The sequence below is a fragment of the Palaemon carinicauda genome, chromosome 1, assembly GCF_036898095.1.
Source record: "Palaemon carinicauda isolate YSFRI2023 chromosome 1, ASM3689809v2, whole genome shotgun sequence".
Classification (NCBI taxonomy): domain Eukaryota; kingdom Metazoa; phylum Arthropoda; class Malacostraca; order Decapoda; family Palaemonidae; genus Palaemon; species Palaemon carinicauda.
In genome coordinates, this window is record NC_090725.1 from 263114231 (window position 1) to 263136032 (window position 21802).

General features: G+C 45.7%; 1 protein-coding gene across 11 annotated transcripts in view; it reads right to left on the reverse strand.

Moving 5' to 3' along the window:
- Nucleotides 1-21802, reverse strand: part of LOC137655760 (myotubularin-related protein 3) — a 201373-nt gene that overhangs the window by 84869 nt on the left and 94702 nt on the right. For 10 of the 11 annotated variants that reach the window (XR_011046861.1, XM_068389938.1, XM_068389866.1 and 7 more), the window contains exons 8-13: nucleotides 14441-14636; nucleotides 14148-14333; nucleotides 13880-14047; nucleotides 13621-13743; nucleotides 10103-10233; nucleotides 9599-9646 (exon numbers count right to left, since the gene is read on the reverse strand). Coding sequence is in view for 10 of the 11 variants with exons in the window: in XM_068389938.1 (XP_068246039.1) it covers nucleotides 9599-9646; nucleotides 10103-10233; nucleotides 13621-13743; nucleotides 13880-14047; nucleotides 14148-14333; nucleotides 14441-14636 (852 nt within the window). In the remaining variant the exon portion in view is untranslated. The remainder of the gene's footprint in view (nucleotides 1-9598; nucleotides 9647-10102; nucleotides 10234-13620; nucleotides 13744-13879; nucleotides 14048-14147; nucleotides 14334-14440; nucleotides 14637-21802) is intronic. The other variant, XM_068389887.1, reaches the window with a different exon arrangement.

Genomic DNA, 21802 nt, shown 5'->3' on the forward strand with positions numbered 1-21802 from the left:
GAGCGCGGAGATGACTGTTCCAATGGAGAACCCGTCTAAGGACCTCCTTGCGTAGTTCTTGAGGTAATGGGCAGTAAAGGTTGACTGGTTCGACCAGGTACCTGCACGAAGGATCTGACCCACTGCCATGTTTTTCTCAAAGGCTAAGGACGTGCTCAGACCCCTGATGTCATGGGGTTTGGGAGCGCCTGGTAAGGCCAGTCCTTCTTCCTTGTAGGCCCTGGCAATAACTTGTCTCAACCAGAAGGAAATGGTATTCTTCGATACCTGTTTCTTAGTAACACCTGTGGAGACGAAAAGGCTCTTGATGCCTGGCCGGAGATGAGCAGTCCTTTCAAGGTATTTTCTAATGGCACGGACCGGGCATAATTTCAAATCCTCAGAATTCCCCGTCCTAGGGATAGCTGGCAGAGAGAAACCTTCGAATTTTGGGTCCCAGACAGCTGGGTTCTGGGTTTTCGCCACAAATGAAGGAACGAACTTGAAAGAGATATCTTTCCACCCCTTCGAATGAGAGACGTCATAAGACAGCCCATGGATCTCCCCTACTCTTTTTGCAAAAGCCAAGGCTAGCAAAAAGACTGTCTTGAGAGTGAGATCCCTGTCTACGATATCTTTCATTGGCTCGAAGGGGGGGCCACTTAACATCTTCAGGACCCTAGCTTAGTCCCACTGAGGCACCCTAACTGCTTGTGGGGGGCAGGACTACTCAAAACTCCTGACAAGCATCGAGATGTGTCTAGAGGAACCCAGGTCGATGCCCTGCAGAAGGAAGACTTGACCCAAGGCAGCTCGCACTCCTTTTATAGCTGGGATTGACATTCCTATCTCGTCCCTGAGATATACCAGAAAGTCTGCTATGTCTGGGACCGAGGCTTTGAGGGGCTTAATGCACCTCGAAGCGCACCACTTCGTGAAAGAGGCCCACTTCGCTTGGTAGATCGCTGCCGACGACCTTCTCAGGTATAGCGACATCCTCTTAGCCGTAGCTGCTGAATACCCTTCTTTTTTCAGGAGCCGCTCGATAGTCTCCAGGCGTGAAGGTGTAGAGACTGTGGGTTGTCGTGAAACCTGAGAAAGTGCGGCTGTCGTGGAAGATCTGACCTGTCGGGGAGTGGCCACGGAGGGTGACTCGCCAGGTCTTTTAGGTCTGCGAACCACTCTCTCTCCGGCCAACCAGGGCGCTACCAAAGTCATCCTTAGGATTCGGGCAGTGCTTACTCTGTTGAGTACTTGACTTATCAACGTGAAGGGGGGAAAAGCGTACACGTCTAGGTTGTCCCACTTGTGCTGAAAGGCATCCTCCAAGGCTGCCCTTGGGTCTGGGACAGGAGAACAATACACGGGAAGTTGCGCGTTCAGTTTGGTTGCAAAGAGGTCCATCACCGGGGAACCCCAATGTTGGATGATGAGCTTGGCTACTTCTGGAAGGAGGAACCATTCTGTCCCTACTATTTGACCCATCCTGCTGAGACCGTCGACTAGAACGTTCTTTTTCCCGGGGATGAACCTTGCCAATAACACAACCTGGTTCGTTTCTGCCCAATCTAGGATCTCTAGGGCGAAATCGCACAATTCCCTTGATTTCAAACCTCCTTGTTTCTTTATGTTCGCTACCACTGTTGCGTTGTCGCACATCAACGACACAGTGATCCCCTTAGTAGATCGACGAAATGCAGGCAAGCTTTCTGGACTGCCTTCAACTCTAGGACATTGATGTGTAGGTCCTTCTCCCCGTCCATCCAGGTTCCTCTCGCCGTCCCGTTGAGGAGATGGGCTCCCCATCCCTGGTTGGAGGCGTCTGTGAAAAGAAGTAACTCGGGAGGGTCGTTCGCGAAGGGCATCCCCTTGAGCAAGTTCGACCGGCAATGCCACCATTCCAGGGAGGGTATTGTGTTTGGTAGGACTGGGATTAATTTCTGTTGCGAGTCCAGTTGGCACCAGAAGTTCTTCAGGTTCCATTGGACGGTTCTGAGTCTGAGTCTCCCCTGGGGAACCAGTTTTTCCAACGACACCAGATGCCCTATTAGTCTTTGCCAGTCCTTCGCCCTCCTGGGTTGCCCCGACAGGAACGGATGAAGGATCTTCATCAGATTGCTTATTCTGTCCTCCGACGGAATTGCTTTTACTAGAAGGGTATCCAGTGTCATCCCCAAATATGTCATTCTGGTGGAGGGGGATAGGTTCGATTTTTCCGGGTTGATCATGATACCCAGACCCTTGCAAAACTGGAGAAGTTTCATCCCTTGCTCCTTCAAGTCATCCTTCGAGGAGGAAAGAAGCAACCAGTCGTCCAGGTACCGGATGAGGCGAATGCCTCGCTCGTGAGCCCACACTGAGACTGTCGTGAACTCTCTCGTGAATACCTGGGGAGCTGTTGACAATCCGAAGCAAAGGGTCTTGAATTGCAGGATCTGGGTACCCCATTTCACCCGGAGAAACTTTCGACTCGAGGGGTGGACCGGAATTTGGAAGTAAGCGTCCTTGAGGTCTATGGTCATCATGTAATCTTTCTCCCTCAAGGACAGCAGGACTGACTTCGGAGTGTCCATTTAGAACTCTGTCTTCCTTATGAACTTGTTGAGAGCCGACAGATCTATCACCGGCCTCCACCCCTCCGTCGCTTTTTCCACCAGGAACAGTCGACTGTAGAAACCTGGTCCTGGGTGTAGGATCTCCTCCATGGCGCCCTTCTCCAACATGGTGGACACCTCCTCCTGAAGGGCGGCCCTCTTCAACGGGTCCTTGGGTACCAACCACTCCAACCGGCTGGCCGGAATTAGAGGGGGAGGTTCTGCTAAGAACGGTAACCTGTAGCCCTCCTTCAGTACGGACACTGTCCAGGGCTCTGCTCCGTGAGCTTTCCATGCTTGCCAATATAGTCTGAGGCATCCCCCAACCTGAGGCTTGGGCAGGAATAGGGGGCCTCCCACTCTATCTCCTCCTGGATGAGCGGCCTGAATGGCCTCTCCTGGAGGCAGAATACCCTGTCCTAAAGGAGGCTGACGCTGCTGGGGCTCCTCTACGGCGGGGCTGAGGCGCTGAGGCCCAAGAGGAAGAAGGGGCTTCTCTCTTCGTCAGGCTAGGGGGGGCCTGAGGCGTCACGGCACTGTCTGAGACTGACCTCTTGTAGGGAGGTCTCCTTACCGGCGTAGGCCTGGGCGCGTTTACTTCCTTCCTCTTAGCCACCTTCTCCATGATCTCCTCCAACTCCTTTAAGGGGAACAAGGAGTCACCCCACAAAGGAAGGCTCCTCATGGCCCTCGCCTCTCTGGGACCTTACGGGAAAGCTTCGCCAGGATGGTGTCCCTCTTGCGAAGCACCCAATTCGCTGACAGGGCGAGAGACTGGTAGTTGAGGAACTTAAGAGTCTTGCCCCCGGAGGTGATAAGCTCCCTCAGGAGGCTTTGCTGTTCTGGGTCTGTCAGGTCATAAGTAGCTTGCACACCCACTAGTGTGGAAGCCCACCAGTCTAACCAAGAGGAGACGTGCACTAGGTCCTTAGACATTTCCTCCATCATCGCAGCCTCCGATGGAGAAAAACAGATCGGGGCTGAAGAGGCCCTGTCCCAGAATGTCGAGAGCAGGTTCCACTTTGCAGGCTCCCGGCCGTTGTCCTTCTGGCACATAGACCCTGCTCTGCGTTTTGAGCCCCTGAAGCAACTTCGAAGAGCTCTGCGTCTTTGGAGCTTCGGCATTGCCTGCCACCACACTATCAACGTGCTCTCGTCCCAGGACGAGATCTCGGGCCACAGGAAATGCCAGGGAGGCTTTTGGTTGGACATGAGCCTGCATCAACCGGATAAAGCTGGACCTCCAGTAGTCCTCATCGGTAGCAGCCGGTTCTTCGATCTTGTGATGTCTCCTGATCAGACTAATTACTTTTCTATAGGCCGAGTCCTCCGTCGGGGAACCTTCCCTACCGTCGGCCGAAGCCTCGACTTGGGCCCGGGGAGCCGGGTCACCGGGCACTCGCACCGGGCGCCTTGGTCCTGGCACAACAGGCACTCCCCTGCGGAGGTACTGGTCTTCCCCGGCGGAGACCTCCGCACCAGGGACGGGGGTTAGGACCGGCATCGCCGAACCGGCGAGGACTAGCATCCGATCATGCTCTCTGGGGGACGAGGACGCGGATCCCGTGGGCTGACCCGACAGCGGGAACCGTTCCTTAAAGTCCGAGGGCCGCACCAGCTGGGCTGATTCGGCCAGGCTGCCCGTAAGGAAGCGCGGTTCCCCCCGCTAGGCGGGGAGAACCGGAGGCTTCGCGGTCTTACGCCTGCCGAGGCCTTCTCGCGTTTCTCCCTGCGAGGATCATAATGTCTGGAGGATGGTCTCCTTGGCGAGAAATCCCTGGACCGCCGGTCCGGGGAACACTGTATCTCCGACTTACGGGGTACGAAAACCCAATCACCATCGGGTGACCTACTCCTCCTGTGTTTCCTCCGTGGAGAGCGGGACCGCCTCCTGCTGTACCTGGAACGGGATCTTGAGCGGGAACGCCTGCTTCTGGACCGCTCCCTCCAACGCCGATGTTTCCTCCTGGCTTCCTCTCCCGAAGAGAATGACTCCCCACCATCCGAAGAGCCCGACGTCACCGTACCCACCGTACGGCGGGCAGAAGCGGGGGCTGCGGGGGACTTCGCGACTCGTTGCGTACCCGAGGTAGAGGGTTGCAGGAAGGTTTCCGGAACTTCCGTGAGAGGAGTTGGGAACGAGGGTTGGCGCCCAACACTAGGGAATCAGGTATCCAGGCCCTCTTCCATCCGCATAGGGGACCTACCTGGAGTTTTAGGAAGCTTCCATCCGAAGGCATCACTCACTGCGGAGCCTAACTTACCCTGGTTGTCGCCGCCTGCCGAAGAACCTGAAACACAGCCCCACGAAGGGGGCGAAGACACAGAAACAACATTGCTACACCATAAGGGGTCATCGGAGGAAACGTGCCCCCAAAGCACAAGGGCCGAGTCTCTAGAACTCCCTGACACAGCACTACCAGGCTCTTCACTAGCCCGAGAAGGTTCCGCAACTCCCACTTCACACTCGCCAGACTCCTGGGGAAGAACGCCCGGCTCTTTCCCCACAATGGACTTACCTCGTCCCCTACTCTGGGTAGGGGAAGGAGAGACAGAAGCCCCGTCGGACCGTCCACTGGGCGACGGTAGCGGCGAAGAAACACTAGATTTCCTGGGTGAACGTTTCGATGATTTTTTTTTCTTCGTGCCGTAACGCACCCACGGAATTTCACTCCAACCAACACACTCGAGGCATGTATCCGAAGGAGAGCAAGCTTTGCCCCTACAGGAAGAGCAAAGGGAGTGAGGATCCACTTCAGGTTTGGAGAGGAACACTCCACACGATTTTCCGGCTCTAGGCCCAGGACAACGGCGGATCTGCTCCATAACGCACAAACACAAGACACAGGAACGCAGGGAATCAAAGGAATACACTTGGGAAGCACAAGGAAGGGTAGTGAACGCACAAGAACACAAGGGATAAGCACAAGTTACCACGCGGTAAACACGTGGGACACACGCGACGGACACAAAGGGTCGAGAGAGACGAGAGCGACGTGGTGTCACGTCGCGACCAGAGAACTTACTGGCGCTCACGACCCAAGCGGACCTCGACCTAGCGCAAAGACTACCCTCGGGGCACGTTCTCTTACTCCCGGGTTAGTCCTCCATAGAAAACGGGTTTAGGGTATACTACACAAAACTCTGGTCGGTAGAGAGGAGATTACAGGTAACTCCTAAGAAAGTAGTTCGAGGTAAGTATTCGTGTTGGAACAAATATATATATATATATATATATATATATATATATATATATATATATATATATATATATATATATATATATATATATATATATATATATATATATAAATGGTGGAGCTCATAAGCGGCTTAAGCAAACCTGCCCAATATTCACCACGTTTACCAAGACACAATGATAAGTCAACAACTTCTCTATTTATTGGAGAAAAAACCAAATCAAGATTGAAGAGCCAGTAAGGGTACATACGTACCACCTCTGACCGAAGTAAATAAAGTGTGTCTAGCAGACTGAAAGGTAGGTGGGGATTACCCTCCCCAAAGGTAGTTATAACTATTATGCTGAACATTCCAGATTTGCTAAAGCCATACTCCTAAGAAAGAAAATGTTTGCATTTATGTATAATATATATATACATATATATATATATATATATATATATATATATATATATATTATATATATATATATATATATATATATATATATATATATATATACACACACACATACATATGCATATACATATATACATATACTATATACATTTACATTATATATATATATATATATATATATATATATATATATATAGGATATATATATATATATATATATATATATATATATATATAAACTGACTACTATTGTGTGATTATGGAACGTCAATTTTTATAATTATTCTAATAACTGTTGCAGAATCCAAAAATTAATGACATGCCAATAAATAAATTATTATTTCTTCGGTAAAGATATTCTATTGTCAGTTAAGAAAACATAAAACCATCAGTACTAGAAATCTATTTAAAGTTTTCTGCAGACTCCCATATCATCCCTAGAAGCAATAAACAGCCATTCACTTCAATTACTTTTCCCTCCTCACCTAAGACTATGAGGAAAAATTACTGCCCACTACATTGAAAGGAAATAAATAAATCCTAAATCATTGTAATAAAACCAGAAACTATTATATTGGAAAATTTACATTTAAACAATATACTGTATTTAATATTCCAATGAATGGACTACTCGTAAGTAAAAATCACACATTTTAAAAGTAATTTGTATTTTACCTAACTACTCAAACCTGAGTCCTTTAATAGGAGCAGGACTTCAGTTTGGCTGGAATTTCTGATGTTAAATTTACAGTGAGGTGTTGGTAGTTACTAGTGGGTGACAGGAAAGCACCGACCCCTTAACCAGTACATTCAGTAGCCATTTTGACCTTCACTTAGGGTTTGTGGGGTGATTGAGGAGATACGTGAAATTTCAAGGACTCAGGTTTGTAAAGTACAAAAAAACTACAAATTAATTTCAAAACTAGTGATTTGCTCCTATACAAATAAGAACCTTCGTCCTATCATAGAATAGTCATCTTTAGGGGAGAGGAAGCCTCTAATACCATACTGGCTGATTTAAAATCTCATGACTTGTTCTTTACAGATTCTCCTCTCTCCTCGAACACCTGATAAAACTGAGATTACCAAACAATTCTTCCTCTTAACCCAAGGGGTTAACTACCACACTGTAATTGTTCAGTGGCTACTTTGCTCTAGGTAAGGGTTGAGGAGACACTTTAGCTATGGCAAGCAGGTCTTCTAAGAAAAGGACACTCCAAAATCAAACCATTGTTCTCTATTCTTGGGTAGTACCATAGCCTCTGTACCATGGACTTTCACTGTCTTGGGTTAGAGTTCTCTTGCTTGAGGGTACACTCGGGCACACTATTCTATCTAATTTCTCCTACTCTTGTTTTGTTAAAGTTTTTCTAATTTATATATGAAATATTCATTTTAATGTTACTGTTCTTAAAATATTTCAGTTTTCCTTGTTTCCTTTCCTCACTGGGCTATTTTCCCTGTTGGGGCCCTGGGCTTATAGCATTCTGCTTTTCCACCTAGGGTTGTAGCTTAGCAATTAATAATATTAATAATGAGGCTCAATACTACATACTATTCTAGAAGTTGTATTCCAGCTGTGCCTAAGTTGTGGAATGATCTTAATCGGGAAGCTAAATTGGTAAAACTTCAAAAGTTCAAACTTGCCGCAATGTTTTTATGGTGAGCAAGTTGATGTAAGCCTCCTTATTTCTTTTCCTCACTGGGCCATTTTTCCCTGTTGGAGCCCTTGGGCTTAATGCATCCCGTTTTTCCAACTAGGGTTGTAGCTTAGCTAGTAATAATAATAATAATATATCTCCCTCGGGTTGCCAACAAGCATACAAGCACTTTACCCCAACTGCTCAACAATGTGTACATTCTTGGTGCAAACCATTTAGCAATGGGTAAGGTCTTGGTATGTACCATCCTCACATAATCCAAGATTAACAGACCCATATACCTACAGTGATCAGACCTATTTAAATGATGTATTCCCCTTCATGTATAGCAGGAGCATTTGGTCGAGGGCATTCTATTCGATACGAGACCTAAAACTGTTGATAAAACAGTGGGTACCTATGTGTTATTAAAGGAATGACTTTAGTACACATCTTTTCCCTCAGGTTTCTAAAGTTAGGAGTATTAATGCAGAAAACAATGAGGAGGAGGAGGCCCTGACGCCTACCAATAGTGTGAACTCATTCTTGTGAGAGGGCAGAAACCCAGTGTGTAAGCACTTGTACTGCATGCTGATACCCACGTTCAGGGAAGGAATGTTCCGCGTTAAGTATTCTTTTGTCACATGAAATTCGCTGCAGAACGAAAAATTATAAAGCTTTTTACCTAACTAGAAGGCAAAGGTGAGCTCTAAATTAGATGATCGTAGCTTTCTAGAAGGGTACACATGAAAAGTAGAGCGTTCTCGACCTAGAGACCGTGAACTAGCATAACAGTAAACTTGTCTTCTCTTTCTTCATTCTCAGTGTAGTATTAGGGAATAATGTCAGTGTTAAAAGACTAATCCATAAAAAAGTAGAAAGAGTGGCATCCTATTTTTTCTTTCGACTAGCAGTGTGGTAATGTCCAATGAATGCATGGATCTACTGTTGGCAATAAGAAACGAAGGTACGGCAGATGTAAAGGAATAACCAAGTTCTTCTATCAACTGTGCAACAAAGTTTCATTCTTTAGTTATGATGACATCGTCCTCACGACTATATAATAGCAAGGAAATAAACAGCAATAGGAATTCTGTTAAAAGAAACAGAGTGTATAACAGCAGGCTACATAGAAATTGTCAGTCAGCTCAAGTTATCAGGAAAACTGCAAAACCTTTTGTCTCCTCTAAAATCCCTTGCTAACAATGAACTATAAGAAAAAATAAAAAATTAAAACACTTGAGGGGAACAGGAATAGTCTGTTCTCCAGAGGCTAAAAACAAAGTGGCTTCTCGATGTACTGTCTGGGGGATGAGGCTTCTCAGCCACCTGCCAGTAACTAGCGACACCATTATAAATTCTAACAACTGAAGTCCCAGTGAAACTGAAAGCACACTCCTATTAAAGGGCGAGGGTTTGTATTCGTGTATGAGCAAATCCCATTAAAAAATAGTGTAGAATATTCAAGTAGTTCTAGGAGGAAGCATATTCATATACAGCTGAGTATGCTACGCTAATCTATGCAACTCTGCACAGTTCAAGCAAATACAGTACACATTTATTTAAATACAATTCTATTAGTTTTGGAAACCTAACAGATCTGAGTTATACAAATAGTGTATAATGAGGTAGAATAAGCATTAACAATGAAAAATATCATACAAATAAACTTATCAAATGCAAGAATCACTTATAATGTCTATACAGAGCAAATTTGAAACACTATAATCTTACATAAATTCATCCATCCCATGCAAGTGCAAATCATTTAATACTGTACTCTACCTCTGACATAGAGCTGGAAGCTGATGTTTTGTCGACACCAGCGAAGTTCTGCCACAAAAAAGCAAAACTAAATAAGCATAAAAGTTTAAACCATCTGGAATCCAAACTCAAGATATAAGGAAAAAAGGCTGGCAGAAGTTCGAGTAGAAATGGTTTAAAATTATAAATATTCTGAATATAAAGAAAGGATACTGTTTATGACTGTGAATATGAAACTAATTTCAATTCCTCAGTTTTATCATCAAATAATGAATCATGCACAAGAAAGTCACACCCTGACAACATAATTCATAGAGCAATAAAGCCAAGCTTATGACAGAAATGCACTCTCGAGAAAACTACGCTTGATGCATAAGAACTAATTAGAATTATCAGCTGCGTTACCATAACAGCAAAAAGGAACAGGATATTTTTAGATATCCTTTACAGTACAATAACTCTACACTTTCAATTAAGTGTTCTATCAATGGTAAGTTTTATTTTCTATAATTATAATCATCTTACCTGTCTCTTATATTTGGATCTGAAGATCTCCGAAGAGGGTGGTGAGGTTGTGGAGACATACCAGCCAAAAGATCATCACAGGATTTAGTTTTCACTAGTTCACCTGCTGCTGCTGGTTCTTCTTCTTCTTCCTAAAAGAGAAATATTAAACTTATAGTTAAAGCCTTGTACCCTGACTTTTACAATGACCTTAATACAAAATCCAATGTTCTTACAATCTGCCTTTTCCATCATGAGCTCAATACCACACTATTCTATTAGTTTTACTTCAGCTGTGACCAGATTGTGCATTGGTCTTCATAATCTGACTGTTGAAATGGCAGAACTTCAGAAGTTCAAACTTGCAACAAATGCTTTTATATTAAATAGATTGATGCAAGTCTCATTTCACAGTTTATATAAGACAGAAAATGTTGTTAATACTCATCATAAACTTTTGAGGGCTTTGTTCTCCAATTTACCAAATATGTTAAATATAGTTTCAATGTCATACCAGGACTAGTGTCCATACAATACCACCGACTTCACTAAACTGATATATAGCCTGATTTTTATATGTAATTTCAGGCGATATGACTTCCAAATTTTACTCAACCTTGCCATTGTCCGATTTGCTTTTTATAATCTTTCACTAAACTCCAATTCTTAAGACCCTGTATTAGAGACCATAGTTCCTAAATATTTAAATGATTCTACCTCATTAATCCTTTCTCCTTCAAATGATCTCATCTTCCATTGCATATTCCATTATATTTTTTTTCTTGAGCCCAACCTTCTGTGATATTTCATGCATTCTGGTAGGCAAGCATTGCAAATACAGTGGTGTTCTGCTAATAAGGAGGGTTTCATCATCATACTCTAGGTCTGCTAACTTTCTATTCCCAATCCAGTATAATACTTCCCCATCACCAACTGGTCTATGCATTACAAAATCCATGAGGATAAACAACATTGGTGACAATACATACCCTTGGAGTTCAATGGAAATTAATTTGATATGACTGCACTAATATTAACTTAGCACTTACTATGCACATGAACAGACTAAATAAAATTTACATATTTATGAATAACTCCATAACACATGACTCTCCCCAAAAATTAGTCGGTGCAAACTAACAAAAGCTTTTTCATAGTCCAAAAATGTTATCAAAAGTGGATTTCTATATTCTACACATTGCTGTTCAACAGGTCTTAAAATGAAAATTTGGTCAGTACAACTTATACCTTTTCTAAATCCTGCGTGTTCATCTATCTTTCCTCTATACCTTTAAAACAAGCATACTATATATTTTAATGACAACTGACGTAAGTATGATGCCTCTGTAATTACTGCAATCAGTCGGATCCTTTTTTCACCAACACTCCTAGCTCCAATTTATCAGCCTTTGCATCTTCACGCCCTAATCTACAAAATAACTTTGTAAGTATTCTGGGAATCACTTCATTTTTGGCCAATATCATCTAAGCAGTTATTGCATTGGATACAGAGACTTCCCATCTCTGAGTTTTTTAAGGATAGCTCTGACTTTAAACACATTGAATTCATTCATCAGCAAATCAAAGTCTTCATCAGCTTCAGGTATGTCAATCAAATTATTCTCTTTATATCTCCTATCCATCCAATATTGCCTTTCTTCATCTTCTGTTGTTATATCAGATCTCTCCTCTTTTTGATGGGTATATGCTGCTTCTCCTTTGCCCCTGTAGAGATTTCATTAATAATTCTATGAGCAATTCTTACACCACAGCCACTCCTTGAATTCATAGCTTTGTCAGCCTTATTTGCTTTCCTGTTTAAATATTCTCTCCAGTCATTCCTGGGCTTTCTTTTGACTTCACTATCAATACTGGAATACTTAGCATGCTCTACCTCGTAATTTTCATTACTTCCTCGAAAACTTTCAACTATCAATTTCTGACGGTCTTCTTTTTATGGTATCCCAGGTATCATTTGATATCCATGGCTTTCTCCTTATAAGTGCATGTCCCAAAACTTCACTACCAACTGACTGATATATGTTCTTAATATCACACCATTCTTCATCAATTGTTTGCTCTACTCTTGAAGTTTCTCCAAGACTGCAAATCGATTCATGCATTCAATTTCAAAGGTTTCTCTGAATTCACCTTCTAGAAGCTTAGTTGTATCAAACCTAGGTATTCCATCTACATATCTTTAAGACAACATTTTCAACCATTCCAAGTTAAAAATGAATACATCAGGAGTTGTCTATGCTTGCTACTTGTTTAGAATAGGAAATAAATCTAAAAGTAAATTGGTGAAGAGAATTGAAAATGGACGAGTGAATCCAACCTACAAAGTAAAGTGGCACCTATTTAGATTTTCTTATTGGTGCCTAGATTTGTATTGCAGGTGTAAACTTACCAACTTCATACTTCAAATAAAGAGCAATATGATCATCAGTCTCAAGATAATAACATTCCCCAATGTCATCAATCTCAGAATGCTTTCATCTGCAATACTGGAAATGCCATACTTTAAACTTATTTTCACTCCTGCATGTGGAAAATAAAAAAAAAAAGAATAATAATTTATCTAAAGTGTTTTAAACAATTATCCAAATGAAAAAACTGGAATAGTTACCACCAGGACGCAGTGGTCTTACATTACTGAATCTATATCATACCTACGGGAGCAATTATTAATAATTATATGAAATTTTTAAGTGTACACCCCCAAACTTTTTCATGCAAACTAGATTCTTGGGCTGGAAGGCAAGTTTCTATTTAATAAGGCAGGAGGCCAATAGGCTCATTACCCAAACCTGTTTACATATGCCAGTAAAATCCAGTGAGACTGATTAAACAAGGCTCTTGTGTACCTCATAAGGTTATAAATATCTAGCTGAATTTAAAACCTTTGGCATTGGAGAGGAAGCACACACTTCCAACAGTAGTTAATAATCCTCAAAAAATTCTAAGTTTTATGACAAAGTTTAAAATCTTTTTTTAAATTATTTTTACAAAAATTGGGTGCCAAATCATCTGCCACTCAAAACATTAAGAAAATCCAAAATACAGTACAATTAAAGGCTACTGTTTAGCTTCAGAAGAAACGACTTGGCCAATAAGAAATTTTTCTATGAAATGCCTTACTGACCATGTACCAGAATAGCCAAAAGTATGAGTAATTCTGACTCTGACAGCCAGGATCTAGAAAATGTGACCTATATTGAATATGAATGAATCTTGGCCAGTCTCAAGAGATTAAAATTAAATTATATAAGACAGCCATGACCGTGGTTCAGCAGATGAATTACAGTAACTCATAAGGAGACTAAATGTCACGAAGACACCCCTCATAAAATATATTCAAGTGACTCACAAGTAATCTTTTTAAATTCCTAGATGAGCCATTTCAAATCTGGCGAAAGACTAGTTTTCAGCCCTACACAGATTAAGTACATGCAAGATAGTACATACATGTCCCTCTATGGCAGAGGTTGCCAAACCTGCACCCTAATAATGCTTGGTTCCTAATCTATTACACTTACTTCATCATCTCCAACAGTTGGGTGGATAACTGTATTTGGATCTGCTGTTACTTCCCCCATCTCCGGCATGTAGACTGAAGTCCATAACCGCAAGTCTTTAGTATGACAAGAAGGATAAAGGACCTAGAAGAAAAATGTAATTACTAAAAATAATATAAAATTCTTCCCAATAATTTTTATATCTTCCTTGCTAAGAATAAACGCCCATAGCTCGTCAAAATTTTAAAATTCGGTTTTTATAATCAATTGTAAAACCCACCTGAGGTGTATAAGTATAGAGGTAGTTGATGTAACGAGGACGATTTAGTCTTAGAATTGACCACACTGAATATGTGCGATCTCCTATTTCTGCTTGTGCACGTTCCTGGGACGTGTTGCACAGGAATGTACCAAACAGGTTGCTGTAAACATGTTGAGCCAACTTTACCTTTAAAAGAGAAATTACATCTAATAGTAAAGAATCATACAGAATAAAACTTTCTTTTATGCATAAATTTCAAAGACAAATTAAAAGTTATGATACTAACAAGATAAGACTGATTAAATTCAAAGGCAGTAGGAAACATAGTAAGGAGATGGTGGACACAGTCTAGCCACTGTAAAAACACTGGACATCTTTCATTGATATCTTCACAGCTACGGCCACACCCACATCTGTCGCTAAACTTGTGCCCAAATTCTATCCATTCACGTTCAACTAGCACCTGAAAACCCTGTAGAGATGGAATAGTGTTAGTGATATTTTCCTTAAAATTTAATTTGAAAATTTTAAATATATATTGCAGTCATTTACTAACAAGTACAATACACAAGTACTCACCTGAATTGTACGGTAGTAAGGGTCCATGAGTAACTGTGAAAGAGCGGTTATCTGAGGAGTTCTGTCCCAACCATCTGAACAATGAACTAATACTGGCCTCGCTTCTTTGGCCACTGCCTGCACAACAGTTACAGCTGCTTTCAGCAAGCCTGAAATGTGGGCAAGCCAACGAGAATTCTCCAATGTCGATAACCAACTGAAATACAAAAAGATTTCACATTAAATGAGTCAGAAAAATTATTTTGTAGCACACAGAAAAACCTATTTCACATTAGATGAGTCTGACAAAATTTTGTTGCAGATGGGAAAAATGTAATGGTATTCTTATAAGATGATGAACATGGTACTAGTAATTAAAATGACAAATTTTTAAGTAATTTGTATTTTTCCTAACATACTTACCGAGAACTACTTTCTTAGGAGGTACCTGGAATCTCCTCTCAACCGACCAGAGTTTTGTGTAGTTTACCCTACTTCCGTTTTCTGTGAGGACTACCCCAGGTGGATGGATACGTGCACTGAGGTTAGTCCCGAGCCAGGTTGCATGTTAGCTTGGGTCTCGACCCTCAGTAAGTTCTTGGATGTTAAAAATAGCTAAGGGTCAGTAAGGCACTCAGGCAAGGAAGGGAGGGCCATTACCCGAAAGTAGTTCTCGGTAAGTATGTTAGGAAAAATACAAATTACTTAAAAATTTGTGATTTGTTCCAACACGGAGACTTACCTCAAACTACTTTCTTAGGAGACTTACACTTTAGGAGGTGAGTGTCTTCCTGACCTCTAGACCCAACTAAGCCGGGCGACAAGGAACCTAGGTAGGAAACTAGGTTCTAAGATATCCGGAAAATGAAACGTAGGGAAAAACTAAATGTTAGTGTCTAAGTACTCACCCTTAAAAAATTCCACGATGCCGAGTCCTGTGACGAAGTTGTGAAGTCATGTCTAGTGCAGGTTCTACCTGGGTCTATCTCCGGGGGTCGGGAAAGGAAAAGGACAAGGGTGAAAGGAAACGAACCTGTGTCTTTTTGTTTTGCTACCCACGATTGTACCTGGGGCTTCACTGTTAAATCGCTTGGAGCGCGGAGATGACTGTCCCAATAGAGAACCCGTCTAGAGATTTCCTCAAGTAATCCTTGAGGTAATGAGTTGTGAAGGTCGACTGGTTCGATCAGGTGCCTGCTCTAAGGATCTGGGCCACCGCCATATTTTTCTCAAAAGCCAGAGAGGTACTTGGACCCCTAATGTCATGGGGCCTGGGATTACTTGTCAGGGGAAGGCCCGCCTTGCTATAGGCCCTGACAATCACCTGTCTTAGCCAATAGGAGATGGTATTATTAGATACCTACTTTTTCACTGTACCCGTGGAGATGAAGAGGTTTTTGATACCAGGGCGGAGATTAGCCGTCCGCTCAAGGTATTTCCTCACGGCTCTGACGGGGCACAACTTTAAATCCTGCGGATCCCCTGATCGAGGAATCGCTGGCATTGAGAAGCCTTCGAACTTCGGATCCCAGACTGCTGGGTTCTGTGTTTTAGCCACAAAAGAAGGGACGAACTTGAAGGCGATCTCACGCCATCCCTTCGTATGAGAGACTTCGTAGGACAACCCATGGATTTCTCCCACCCTCTTAGCTGAAGCCAAGGCCAACAAGAAGAACGTCTTGAGAGTGAGATCCCTGTCCACTATGTCCTTCAAGGGTTCGAACGGTGGTTCACTTAGCATTTTCAATACTCTTGCCACATCCCTGGAGGTTTGTGGGGGGCATGCTTGTTCGAAGCTCCTGATGAGCATAGAGATATGCCTAGAGGAGCCCAGATCAATGCCCTTCAGAAGGAAGACTAGGCCCAAGGCTGTACGGACTCCCTTGATGGCCGGTATTGACATGCCCACCATGTCTCTGAGGTGTACGAGGAAATCCGCAATATCCGGAACCGAAGCTTTTAGAGGCTTGATGTTACTTGAGGAATACCATTTCGCGAAAGTGGTCCATTTCGCCTGGTAGACCGCCTCAGATAGCGCGACATCCTCTCAGCCGTTCCTGCCGAATATCCTTCCCTCCTCAGGAGACGCTCGATAATCTCCAAGCGTGAAGGCAAAGAGACCGAGGATTGTCGTGGAACCTTTGGAAGTGTGGCTGCTGCAGAAGGTCTGGTCTGTCGGGCAGAGGCCACGGGGGAAGACACGCTAGGTCTCTTAGATCTGCGAACCACTCTCTCTCCGGCCACCAGGGCGCTACCAAAGCCATCTTTAGGTTGTGAGCTGCCCTTACTCTGTTGAGCACTTGCCTGATCAATGCGAAGGGAGGAAAAGCGTACACATCGAGATTGTCCCATTTGTGCTGAAAGGCGTCCTCCAATGCCACCTTTGGGTCTGGAACAGAACAAAATGCGGGGAGTTGTGCGTTCAGTCTGGTTGCAAAGAGATCCATCACCGGCGAACCCCATTTTTGAATGATGAGCCTGGCTACTTCTGGGTGAAGAGACCACTCGGTACCCACTACCTGGCCCATCCTGCTGAGCCCGTCGGCTAGGACATTCCTTTTCCCTGGAATGAACTTGCCGAGATCACGATTTGTTCTGACTCGGCCCAATCCAGGATCTCCAACGTGAGATCGCACAACTCCTTCGACTTGAGACCTCCTGTTTCTTTATGTACGCTACTACAGTGGCGTTGTCGCACATCAACACCACTGTGTTTCCCCTTAGAAGATCTACGAAGTGTAGGCACGCTTCTCGGACTGCCTTCATCTCTAGGACGTTGATGTGCTGTGCTTTTTCTTCTTCCATCCAAGAGCCTCTTGCTGACTTGCCGAGAAGGTGTGCTCCCCACCCCTCCTTGGAGGCGTCTGTGAAGAGAAGCATCTCGGGGGGCTCGGCTGCGAAGGGCATCACCTTGAGGGTATTCGCTCGATCCTGCCACCAATCCAGGGATTGTTTTGTCTCCAGAAGAACAGGAATTAACTTGTAGGGGGAGTCTAACTGGTTCCAGAGCCCCTTCAGCTTCCATTGTATGCTCCTGAGTCTGAGTCTCCCTTGGGGGACCAGTTTCTCTAATGATACTAGGTGACCTATCAACCTCTGCCAGTCCTTGGCTCTCCTGGCCTGCCCTGAAAGGAAGGGCCAGAGGATCTGGTCCAGGTTGTTCAACCTCTCCCCCGACGGAAAGGCTCTCACTAGGCGGGAGTCCAGCACTATCCCCAAGTAAGTCATCCTGGTGGAGAGAGACAGATGCGACTTCTCCAGGTTGATAGTGATACCCAGAACTCTGCAGAATTGTATTAGTTTCACGCCTTGATCCTTCAAAACTACCTCTGAGGAAGAAAGAAGCAACCAGTCGTCCAGGTAGCGAATGAGGCGAATACCCCGTTCGTGAGCCCACACGGAGACTGTCGTGAAGATCCTCGTGAATACCTGGGGCGCTGTTGACAATCCGAAGCAGAGGATCTTGAACTGCAGGATCTGGGTACCCCACTTCACCCGGAGAAACTTCCTGCTTGAGGGGTGGATAGGGATTTGAAAATACGCGTCCTTGAGGTCTATGGACATCATGAAGTCCCCTTCCCTCAGGGACTGCAGGACCGACTTCGGGGTGTCCATCTTGAAGTCGGTCTTGCACACAAACTTGTTGAGGGCTGACAGATCTATCACCGGTCTCCAACCTCCCGTCGCTTTCTCCACCAGAAAGAGTCGGCTGTAGAACCCTGGGCACGGTTGTAGGACCGTTTCCATCGCCCCTTTTTCAAACATCGTGGATACTTCCTCCTGTAAGGCTGCCCTCTTCAAAGGGTCCTTGGGTGCTAGCCACTCCGCCCGACTGGCTGGAATCAGAGGAGGCGGTTCTGCCCGGAATGGTAGTCTGTAACCCTCCTTCAACACCGTTACTGTCCAGGGTTCCGCACTGTGGTCTTTCCATGCTTGCCAAAATGTCTGAGGCATCCCCCAACCTGAGGCTTGGGCAGGAGTAGGGGGCCTCTCACCCTATCTCCTTCTGGAGGATCGACCTGAAAGCCCTCTCCTGGAAGCTGAGTAGGACGTTCTCAACGAGGCAGGTGCTGTCCGAGCTTCTCTACGGGGGGGCTGCGGTGGTTGAGCCCAAGAGGTAGATGGGGCGTCTCTCCTTGTCTGGCTAGGAGAGGCTCGAGAAGTAGAGGGTCCATCCGACGTAGGTCTTCTGTAAGCGGGTCTCCTCATGGCTTGAGGTCTGGGACCGCTCACTTCCTTCCTCCTCATGAGCTTCTCCATGATTTCTTCCATTTGTTTCAGGGGAAAAAGCGAGTCACCCCACACGGGCAGGCTCCTCAAAGCCCTCGCTTCCCTGTCAGGGATTCTCCGGGATAGCTTGATCAGGACCGTATCCCTTCTCCTAAGGACCCAGTTGGCCGATAAAGCAAGAGACTGGAACGTCAAGAACTTCAGTGCCCTGCCTCCAGAGATGATGAGTTCTTTCAGGAGAGCTTGATTTGATGGGTTTGACAAGTCGTAGGTGGCCTGGATACCCACCAGAGTTGATGCCCATCAGTCCAACCAGGAGGCGACGTTGACCAGGTCTTTAGACACCTCCTCCATCATCGTCGCCTCTGACTGGGAGAAACAAATTGGGGCTGAAGAGGCTCTGTCCTCCGGGGCACCCTGACCTAACACTTCAAGGGAGGCTTCCATCCTGCAGGCTCCCGGTCGCTGCCCTTCCGGCACATAATATTTGCTCTGGGACCTTAGACCCTGTAGTAATTTGGAGGTACTCTGGGATTTGGGGGCTTCGGCATTGCCCGCCACAACCTTGTCTACGTGAGTGCGTCCCAGAACCACGTCCTTGGCCACAGGTAGCGCTAAGGAGGGTTTCTGCTGTACAGGGGCCTCCATTAGACGATTGAGGCTGGATCGCCAGGCATCCTCGTCGGCGGGAACAGTCTCCTAGATCCTGTGATGCCTCCGTATGAGGCCTATAACCCTTCGATAGGCCGAATCCTCAGTTGGAGAACACTCCGCGTCGCCGACCGCGCCCTCCGTCTGGAGCTGAGGCGCTGTCCCGACGGGCACCTCCGTCTGGCGCTGAGGTGCTGACTCGACGGGCACCTGCATGTGGCGGTAAGAAGCTGTCCCGACAGACACCTCCGCATTAGGCCTCGGTCCTGGGACGGGCTCCGCCGTGTCGGCGAGGGCTTCCGTCCTTAAAATGTCCTTCGACAATGAGGGTAAGGCTTCCGTGGGCTTGCCCGACGGAGGAAGCCGTCCCTGTGTATCCAAAGGTCGAGCCAATTTTGCTGACTCGACGAGGCTGCCCATCCGAAAAAGCGACTCCCTCCGCTGGGCGGGTTGAGTCGGTTGTTTCGCAGCCTTACGCCTGTCTGAAGAGGTCCTTTCGTTCTCGTCCTTCCGAGGGTCAAACCTGTGGCTGGAAGAGGGCTTCCTTGGAGAACCGTCTCTGGAACGCCAACTCGCAGAGCTCGGGATCGCAGCGAAGTCCGTGAGCTTCCTGCGGGGGACGAGGACCCATTCTTCTTTGGGAGACCTACTCCTGTATTTCTTCCTCCCATGCCTCAACCAAGAACACGACCTCGAACGGGAACGTCTGCTCCTGGATCTATCCCTTCTCCGGCGGCGCCTCCTCCGCGCTTCTCCCTCCGAAGAGAACGATGAACCTGCCGCTGAAGACTCCGACGACTCTGCATAACGCGACCGAGGGACAGGCGCATGGAGAATAGACGTCTTCGTGATTTGCTGGGTTCCGGAGGTCGAAGGTTGCAGAAACATGTCAGGAACCGCCGAAAGAGGAGCTGGGGGAGAGTTCGGTCGCTCTACGTTGGGTAACCAGGAACCAAGGCCTTCTTCCATCCTCAACGGGGACCTACCTGGAGTTTTCGGGGGTCCCCATCCGAAGGGGTCCGCTACTGGAGAGTCTATCTTATCTTGGGTGCCATCAGCTGCGGAGGTACCTGAAATGTAGGCCCATGAAGCGGGCGAAGAAACAGGGACATTTTTACCCCACATGGGGTCATCTGACGAGACGTGCCCCCAAGCACAAGGGCAGAGTCTCCAAGACCCCCACTTAAAACATATTCAAGCCCCCCACTTGCCTGCAAAGAGTCAGCAACCCCAACATCTCAAAGACTAGACTCCTGGGGAAGAGCAATCGGCTTCTTCCCCGCAACAGACTTACCTCGTCCCCTACTCTGGGTAGGGAAAGATTGGAGAGAAACACCATCAGACTTCCCTCCTGGCGACGTCAAGGGCGAAGAGGTGCTCGCCTTCCTGGGAGATCGCTTAGCGGACTTCTTTTCCGTACTAAAATGAACCCACTGGATTTCCTCCACGACACACACTCCGGACACGTGTCCGACGGAGAGCACACTCTACCCCTACACGAAGAGCAAAGGGAATGCGGGTCAACCTCCGGCTTGGACAAAAAACGCTCCACACGACTTCCCGGCTCTAGGCCCAGGACAACGGCGGGCATGCTCCATTATGCACAACACAACAACGTAAGACACAGGAACGCAGGGAAAGGATAAGGAATACACTTGGGAAAGCACAAGGGAATCAAGCGAACATGCAAGAACACAAGGGAAAGTACAGGGATACCACGTGGGAGACACGTGGGACACGCGAGTCGGGGACACAAAGGGTCGCACTGAGAAAGGAGAGCGTCGGGATGGTATCATGACGCGACCAGAGAACTTACTGAGGGTCGAGACCCAAGCTAACACGCGACCTGGCTCGGGACTAGCCTCGGCACGTATCCTTCCGCCTGGGGTAGTCCTCACAGAAAATGGAAGTAGAGTAAACTACACAAAACTCTGGTCAGTTGAGAGGAGATTCCAGGTACCTCTTAAGAAAGTAGTTCGAGGTAAGTCTCCGTGTTGGAACAAAATGGAGTTTTTATGATAAAACAAAGTTTTATGAATACTTACCTGGCAGTTATATATACATAGCTAATTATCTCTATTCGGCAGAATTTTTCTAAAACTAGGCAACCGCCTTGTGGTGGTTGGGTGGTAACACCCGTTAAAGGGTGGTAGGAGGAATCATTCCCGTTTTCTGTTCTTCAGTTCATCTATGCCCGACCTGTCTCCTGAGGGGAGGTGGGTGGGCCTTCGAATGTATATACAACTGCCAGGTAAGTATTCATAAAACTTTGTTTTATCATAAAAACTCCATTTTTATGAATAGAACTTACCTGGCAGTTATATATACATAGCTGATTAACACACTTGGAGGAGGGTGATAGACAGTAACATCGTTGGGGAAACAACCAAAAAAGTTGTAGGATAAATAAACACCTTGATTCCTTACCTGCTAAGGTAGCTGACTTCAAAGGTTCCTGCCTCTTGAGTCGCTTTCCCTTAGGAGTGTCAGCCAGGATGTGAC